Consider the following 8,880-nt stretch of genomic DNA (forward strand, 5'->3'; position numbering starts at 1 on the left):
TGTTCATCTCTAACATCTTTCTGTTCTGATGAAAGGTCATTGACCATTAGCTGTTCCTTTATCTACACCTTTTTAATTTATTCATTCCTGGGATGCAGACATTGCTGGCAAGGCCAGCATTTATTGCCCATTCCTCATTGCCCTTGATAAGGTGGTGGTGAGTCACCTTCTTGAACCACTGTAGTCCATGTGGTGAAGGTACACACACAGTGCTGTTAGGAAGGGAGTTCCAGGATTTTGCCCCAGTAACAATAAAGGACAGTGGTGTATTTCCAAGTCAGGATGATGTGTGGCTTGGAGGGGAACTTGCAAGTGGTGCTGTTCCCATGTGCCTGCTGCCCTTGTCCTTCTAGGTGGTGGAGGTCACAGGTTTGGAAGGTGTTGTCAAAGAAGCTTTGGCATTTTGTAGCTGGTACACACTGTTGCCACTGTGTTGCTGGTGGTGGAGGGAGTGATTGTTTATGTTGGTGGATGGGGTGCCAAACAAGCAAGCCATTTTGTCCTCGCTGGTGTTGAGCTTCTTCAGTGTTGTTGGAGCTGCACTCATTCAACATCCCTGACTTTGCCTTGTAAACAGTGGACAGGCATTGGGGAGTCAGGAAGTGAGTCACTCGCCCCAGAATTCCCAGCCTCTGACCTGCTCTTGCAGCCACAGTATTTATATGACTGGTCCAGTTAAATTTCAGGTCAATGGTGAGACCCAGTATGTTGATGGTGGGGGAATTCAGCAATGGTAATGCCATTGAAAGTCAAGAGCAGGAGGTTAGACTCTCTTGGAGATGGTCATTGCCCGGCGCTTGTATAGCGGGAATGTTACTGAATGCTGAGTGTTTCCAGCATTTTCTGTTTTTATTTCAGATTCCCAGAATCTGCAGTTCTTTGGGTGGTTTTTTTGGGGGGTTTCTGTCAGATTAAAGCACTTTTGATTTTATCCAATGTTATTCCAATTGAACTGGATCCACTGTCAACCTTTAAACCGCGGGTTTCGGGAAGTGTCCTCGGAGAGTTTCAGAAGAATTATTAAGTTTGCAGTTGTGTTTCAACAAAACTTACCACTCGGTCAACTCTGCATAGAGGGAAAGAATCCTTCCAGTTTTTGTCTGATGGTCCTTTCAAAATCTCTGCTCCTCTCAGATTCCTGTCTAGAACGCCGTTAATGGACATCATTGCATAAAGTCAAGCTCCAATTGTCTTTTTATTATTATTTTAGTTTCATCTCAGGATCGGTGATGGACAAATTTGATATTTTGATAAAGGAAAAATGTAACTTCCACTTGAGCAGAGAATTGAGATGTGTTCCCCCGTGGAATTCCAGCCAAATAAGTGTGAAGGGAGTGCCACGTTCTCTTTCCTAAATACCGGGGTTCTGGTGTATGTAAAATGTTATCAGGAGGAAGCTAGCATTTAACGTAATGGTCCCTCCCTCTCCACAAGCCCCGTCACAAAGCCTGTGGGGCGATCTCTGGAGGGACAGCATCACCGTGCTGTGTGCCTTCAGCTCCGAGCCAGGTGAGAAGGATGTGAAATATTGCTGCAGGCTCGATCCCAGTGCCAGCCAGGCACACGAGGGGAACAGCTACTACCTGTTCAGTCTGGAGACCAGATACCTGATGAGAGCATTCAAGAACTGTCTGAGAAGCAGCAACTTCCAGTGAAAGGTTGGTAAAGTAAACTTCAATCGCAGCGACTCCTTAGAGTGACCGCAGGGACCCCAGACAGTAACTGTAAGCATCGTCAATGCGAGGAGCTGGGGGCCAGTGGTGTTAGAGAAGTCCATTCTCTCGGCTCTCCATACAGTCTGGATATCTGAATGGACTGATATCCCCTGCAGGATGGAGAATGCTTCCCATAATGAGACTTTGCCACCGCTTTTTCGTTGTGACAATGAGTCCTGTCCTCTCTTCCCTGTTTCCACATTGATCCCAGTGACAATCATCTGCATCGTCCTGTTCATCATCGGAATCACTGGCAATACGTTAACTGTCCTGATCATAAGAAGCAACAAGGACATGAAGACCACCACCAACCTTTACCTGTCAAGCATGGCGGTGTCGGACCTGCTCATCTTCCTCTGCTTGCCTTTCGATCTGTACCGGCTGTGGAAGTATAAGCCCTGGCTCTTTGGCGACTTCTTGTGCAGGTTTTACCAGTACATTAACGAAGGCTGCACCTACGCCACCATCCTGCATATCACAGCCCTGAGCATCGAGAGGTACCTAGCCATCTGCTTCCCACTCAAAGCTAAGGTCTTCATCACCAAGCGAAGGGTGAGATCTGTCATTGCCCTGCTGTGGACTCTGGCTCTGATCTCTGCTGGACCCTTCTTCTTTCTGCTTGGAGTGGAGCATGACATGTGCAAACACACCGAATACGCCGTCAGCTCGGGCATCCTGGACATCATGATCTGGGTGTCGACCATCTATTTCTTTTTCCCCATGTTCTGCCTCACTTTCCTCTATGGGTTCATAGGGAGGAAACTGTGGAAAAGCAAGGGCGAGATCAAGGGTCCCAATGCTGCAAACAGGGAGAAATATCACAAGCAGACAGTCAAGATCTTGGGTAAGTCGAGTTGTGCCCGTTGGTTAGATAAGAATCAAAAGCAAGTTTAGAGTTTACCCATAATATGCATCCAGATGCGAAGAATGGCCATTGTTTTATCGCCCCTCTAAGAACAGGCATCACCTTGTTCAGTGCAGTTTGATTTCGAGTAGTTTCACTCCGTGAAAGTGTAATTCGAAGGTGCAAAATTAAAAATTCCATAGTAGATTTAGATTGTTTCAAATAAAGTTAACATACCTCCACAGACAAAAACAAAGTATTTTGGGTATGATAAATAATGATCATGTTTCACATCAACTTCGACCAAGCAAATTAAGATGTGAAGCTGGTTGCTCTGTTGCTTTGAATTTTGCTCTTTAAATGACTCAGTGTCAGCTGGTGAAATGGTGCAGCCCGTTGTCTCCTTCAAGTTTTGTTGCTGCTAATTTATTTCAAAGTCTTTTGCCTTGGATGTTGCAGGAAAATAACCTGTTGGACACGGTGCAGAACGACACAAAGCTGTGGGGTGGCGTTGTAACGCGCCCAGGAACAGAGAAAAAAAAATCGGTGTAAAAACTCTGAGCTGGTAATGAACAAAATGTCCAGTGAGTGATAGAAAAGGACTGTGAATTTGTCACGTTTATCCAGATTGCGATTTTTAAAAACCGTTCATGGGATGTGGGTGTCACTGGCCAGGCCAGCATTTATTGCCCATCCCTAATTACCCTTGAGAAGGTGGTGGTGAGCTGCCTTCTTGAACCACTGCAGTCCATGTGGGGTAGGTACACCCACAGTGCTGTTAGGAAGGGAGTTCCAGGATTTTGACCCAGTGACTGTGAAGGAACATTGATACAGTTCCAAGTCAGGATGGTATGTGACTTGGAGGGGAACTTGCAGGTAGTGGTGTTCCCACGCATCTGCTGCCCTTGTGCTTCTAGGTGGTAGAGGTCATGGGTTTGGAAAGGTTATTCGTTATTCCAATGTTTTTCACCATGAGAAACATTTTCAATCTAATCATCTCGGTTTTGCAGATGATATGAAACTTGAAAGCATTGTGAACTGTGAGGAGGATAGTGTAGAACTTCAAAAGGACATAGACAAGTTGGTGGAATGAGCAGACAGGTGGCAGATGAAGTTCAATGCAGAGAAATGTGAGGTGATACATTTTGGTAGAAAGAACATGGAGAGACAATATAGAATAAAGGGCACAATTCTAAAGGGGGTGCAGGAGCAGAGGAACCTGGGTGTATATGTGCATAAGTCATTGAAGGTGGCAGGACAGATTGTTAATAAAGCATACAGTATCCTGTCCTTTATTAATAGGGGCACAGAGTACAAGAGCAAGGAAATTATGTTGAACTTGTATAAGACACTAGTTCGGCCTCAGCTGGAGTATTACGTCCAATTCTGGGCGCTGGACTTTAGGGAAGATGTGAAAATATTGGAGAGAGTACAGAAAAGATTCACGAGAATGATTCCAGGGATGAGGAATTTCAGTTATGAAGATAGATTAGAGAAGTTAGGACTGTTTTCCTTGGAGAGGAGAAGACTGAAAGGTGATTTGATAGAGGTATTCAAAATCATGTGAGGTCTGGACAGAGCAGATAGAGAGAAACTGTTCCCACTTGTGAAAGGATCGAGAATGAGAGGACACAGATTTAAAGGAAAAACAAGAAATGCTGGAAATACCCAGCAGGTCTGGCAGCATCTCTGGAGAGAGAGGCAGAGTTAACGTTTCAGGTCAGTAACCCTTCTTCAGAACAGATTTAAAGAGGTGGGGGAGTGGCATTGCTAATCATGGATAGTATCACAGCTGCAGAAAGGGAGGTCGTCGAGGAGGGTTTGTCTACTGAGTCAGTATGGGTGGAAGTCAGAAACAGGAAAGGAGCAGTCACTTTGTTGGGAGTTTTCTATAGACCCCCCAATAGCAACAGAGACACGGAGGAACAGATTGGGAGGCAGATTTTGGAAAGGTGCAGAAGTAACAGGGTTGTTGTCATGGGTGACTTCAACTTCCCTACTATTGATTGGAACCTCCTTAAGTGCAAATAGTTTGGATGGAGCAGTTTTTGTCAGGTGTGCCCAGGAAGGTTTTCTGACTCAATATGTAGATAGGCCGACTAGAGGGGAGACTATGTTGGACTTGGTGCTTGGCAACGAACCAGGCCAGGTGGCAGATCTCTCGGTGGGAGAGCATTTCGGTGATAGTGATCACAACTCCCTGACCTTTACTATAGTCATGGAGAGGGACAGGAGCAGACGGGATGGGAAAATATTTAATTGGAGGAGGGGGAATTACAATGCTATTAGGCAGGAACTGGGGAGCATAAATTGGGAACAGATGTTCTCGGAAATGCACGACAGAAATGTGGAAATGTGGAGGTTGTTTAGGGAGCACTTGCTGCGACTGCTGGATAGGTTTGTCCCGATGAGGCAGGGAAGGGATGATAGGGTGAAGGAAACTTGGATGACAAGAGATGTGGAACAGCTAATCAAGAGGAAGAAGGAAGCTTACTTAAGGTTGAGGAAGCAAGGATCAGACAAGGCTCTAGAGGGTTACAAGGTAGCCAGGAAGGAACTGAAGAATGGACTGAGGAGAGCTAGAAGGGGACATGAAAAAGTCTTGGTGGGTAGGATTAAGGAAAATCCCAAGGCGTTCTACACTTATGTGAGGAACAAGAGGATGGCCAGAGTGAGGGTAGGGCCGATCAGGGATAGTGGAGGGAACTTGTGCCTGGAGTCGGAGGAGGTAGGGGAGGTCCTAAATGAATACTTTGCTTCAGTATTCACTAGTGAGAGGGACCTGGTCGTTTGTGAGGACAGCGTGGAACAGGCTGATATGCTCAAACAGGTTGAGGTTAAGAGGGAGGATGTGCTGGAAATTTTGAATGATATGAGGACAGCTAAGTCACCGGGGCCAGATGGGATATACCCAAGGATATTGTGGGAAGCGAGGGAAGAGATTGCCGCGCCTTTGGCGATGATCTTTGCGTCTTCACTGTCCACTGGAGTAGTACCAGATGATTGGAGGGTGGCAAATGTTGTTCCCTTGTTCAAGAAAGGGAATAGGGCTAACCCTGGGAATTATAGACCAGTCAGTCTTACATCGGTAGTGGGCAAATTATTGGAGAGGATTCTGAGAGACAGGATTTATGATTACTTGGAAAAGCATGGTTTGATTAGAGACAGTCAGCATGGCTTTGTGAGGGGCAGGTCATGCCTCACAAGCCTTATTGAATTCTTTGAAGATGTGACAAAACACATTGATGAAGGAAGAGCAGTGGATGTGGTGTATATGGATTTTAGCGAGGCGTTTGATAAGGTTCCCCATGGTAGGCTCATTCAGAAAGTAAGGAGGCATGGGATACAGGGAAAGTTGGCTGTCTGGATACAAAATTGGCTGGCCCATAGAAGTCAGAGGGTGGTAGTAGATGGAAAGTATTCAGCATGGAGCTCGGTGACCAGTGGTGTTCCACAAGGATCTGTTCTGGGACCTCTGCTGTTTGTGATTTTTATAAATGACTTGGATGAGGAAGTGGAAGGCTGGGTTAGCAAGTTTGCTGATGACACGAAGGTTGCTGGAGTTATCGATCGGGTGGAAGGCTGTTGTAGGTTGCAACGGGACATTGACAGGATGCAGAGCTGGGCTGAGAAGTGGCAGATGGAGTTCAACCTGGAAAAGTGTGAAGTGATTCATTTTGGAAGGTCGAATTTGAATGCGGAATACAGGCTTAAAGACAGGATTCTTGGTAGTGTGGAGGAACAGAGGGATCTCGGGGTCCATGTCCATAGATCGCTCAAAGTTGCCACCCAAGTTGATAGGGTTGTTAAGAAGGCGTATGGTGTGTTGGCTTTCATTTACAGGTGGATTGAGTTTAAGAGCAGCGAGGTTATGCTGAAGCTCTATAAAGCCCTGGTTAGACCACACTTGGAATATTGTGTTCAGTTCTAGTCGCCTCATTATAGGAAGGATGTGGAAGCTTTAGAGAGGGTGCAGAGGAGATTTACCAGGATGCTGCCTGGACTGGAGGGCATGTCCTACAAAGAAAGATTGAGGGAGCTAGGGCTTTTCTCATTGGAGCGAAGAAGGATGAGAGGTGACTTGATAGAGGGTTACAAGATGTTGAGAGGCATAGATAGAGTGGATAGCCAGAGACTTTTTCCCAGGGTGGAAAGGGCCATCACCAGGGGGCATAATTTTAAGGTGATTGGAGAAAGGTTTCGGGGAGATGTCAGAGGTAGGTTCTTTACACAGAGAGTGGTGGGTGCGTGGAATGCGCTGCCAGCGGTGGTAGTAGAAGCAGGTACATTAGGGACATTTAAGCGACTCTTGGATAGGTACATGGATGATAGTAGAATGAAGGGTAGGTAGTTACTTAGATCTTAGAGTAGGTTAAAGTTTCGGCACAACATCGTGGGCCAAAGGGTTTGTACTGTGCTGTACTGTTCTATGTTCTATGTTCTATGTATTTGTTAAGAGAAGCAAAAGTGACATGAGGAAAAACTTTTTCATACAGCCAGTGGTAAAGGTCTAGAATGCGCTGTCTGAGAATGTGGTGCAGGCAAGTTCAATCGAGGCATTCAAAAGGGTATTAGACTGAAAGGGAAGAATATGCAGGGTTATGGGGAGAAGGCGGGAGAATGGCACTAGGTGCAGACAAGATGGGCCGAATGGCCACTTTCTGTGCTGAAACAAATCTGTGATTCAGCGTATAAATCTGTATTCGGAGCACAACTCCTATCAGTTGGACAGTTTAATTTGTGCACATTATCAGAAATGTGTTCAATATCGGTTTTTTCTACATGTATTGTTTGTTTTGTTTTCTGACCTGCATTATATTGCAACAGATGTTACTAAAAAAAAAACCAGATTGGCAAGCTATTGAATGAATCAAAACATGCGTGCACTGGACACAATAGGGCTGGTGTTGTAACTCATATACACATTAAGAGGTACTGCATGCTTTGTTTGTCGTCAATAATCCCCACGTCTATCTGTAGATGTGGTGTCGTATATCAGAGCCGATTCTAAAGTAGCGATACCACAAATAAATGAAAATGTGCTGGACTAATGGTCATGTTTCCCTTCTGTCTTTTCAGCTGTGGTTGTCTTGGCTTTTGCGATTTGCTGGTTGCCTTTTCACATTGGCCGAAATCTCTTCTCCAGCACCTCGAAGAGTGGGGGCGTCGATATGTTCATTTTCAGTCAGTATTTCAACGTCGTCTGCCTGTTGCTGTTCTACCTCAGCGCCTCTATTAACCCCATCCTCTACAATGTCATGTCCAAAAAATACAGAACGGCAGCCCGCAAGCTGCTGTTTACTCGCCAGGCCCGTCCGTGGTCCCTCTCTAGCACCAGGGATACCAGGGATGACACTTTAGGCTGTACGGAGACAAGCACCAGCGTCTGAAACAGCCGAGAGAGACAGTGGGTAAATCTATTGGATAAACTGAATGAAAGGAGGGCAGCGGAAACTCTGCAACACGTTACATTGCAAGAAACAGGCAACTGTGCTTTGCAGAGTTCTGCTATGTAAATGTTTATATTGTATCTTGTTTGATAAATTAGTTCGCTCTGTCAGCATCCTGTGCAAATTTGCTATGTGCTTATTGAGCTATGGGTTTCCTAACTTTTGAACAATTGCTAATTGCTATAAATTATGTTGCAATCTCCCATTGCGTGAGTCGAAAAGAAGGTGCGAAGGGTCATAACTGGTCATAAATTCAAAATAGGAAATAAATTCTTTAAACAACTATATTGTGCAGCACTGTTATTACCATGGTCAAATCCCCCACCATCAATATTCTCGGGATCTCCATTAATCAGAAACTACAATGGAACAGCCACATAATGCCTTGGCTACTAGAGTGGGTCAGAGGCTGGGTATTCTGCAGACATTGGGTTACCTCCTGACTTCCCAAAGGCTCTCTACTACCAAAAGGCACAAGTTAAGAGTATAATGGAATACTCTCCACTTGTCTGGATGGATGCAGCTCCAACAACACTCATGAAACTCAACACAATCTAGGACAGAGCAGCCCACTTGAACGGCAGCCTACGCATTGGTCTCCATGACCAGCGCACAGTGTCTATAATGTGTACCACAATATGCACTTCAGTAACTCACCGAGACTTCTTTCACAGCACCTCCCAAACCCATGATCCCTACCACCTAGAACATAAGAAATAGGAGCAGGAGTAGGCCATTCAGCCCCTCAAGCCTGCTCCACCATTCAATAAGATCATGGCTGATCTGATTGTGACCTTAACTCCACTTTCCTGTCTGGCCCCCATAATCCGTGACTTCCTTGTCAATCAAAAATCTGTCTAACGCAGCCTTG

General features: G+C 45.5%; 1 protein-coding gene across 1 annotated transcript; it reads left to right on the forward strand.

The window, feature by feature from the left end:
* The first annotated feature begins 1,810 nt into the window (after positions 1-1,810).
* Positions 1,811-8,075, forward strand: LOC137374097 (motilin receptor-like). Its single transcript, XM_068039855.1, has 2 exons — positions 1,811-2,559; positions 7,639-8,075. The coding sequence occupies exons 1-2, from the start codon at positions 1,833-1,835 to the stop codon at positions 7,947-7,949; spliced, it is 1,038 nt and encodes a 345-aa protein (XP_067895956.1). The 5' UTR covers positions 1,811-1,832; the 3' UTR covers positions 7,950-8,075.
* The last annotated feature ends 805 nt before the right edge of the window (positions 8,076-8,880 follow it).

Source organism: Heterodontus francisci, chromosome 10 (genome assembly GCF_036365525.1).
Source record: "Heterodontus francisci isolate sHetFra1 chromosome 10, sHetFra1.hap1, whole genome shotgun sequence".
Taxonomy (NCBI): domain Eukaryota; kingdom Metazoa; phylum Chordata; class Chondrichthyes; order Heterodontiformes; family Heterodontidae; genus Heterodontus; species Heterodontus francisci.

Excerpts from the sequence above, each read along its gene's own strand:
- LOC137374097 (XM_068039855.1), top strand. The coding sequence starts at position 1,833 with ATGGAGAATGCTTCCCATAATGAGACTTTGCCACCGCTTTTTCGTTGT. Across the intron at positions 2,560-7,638 it reads GCAGACAGTCAAGATCTTGG|CTGTGGTTGTCTTGGCTTTT; the intron begins GTAAGTCGAGTT and ends CTGTCTTTTCAG.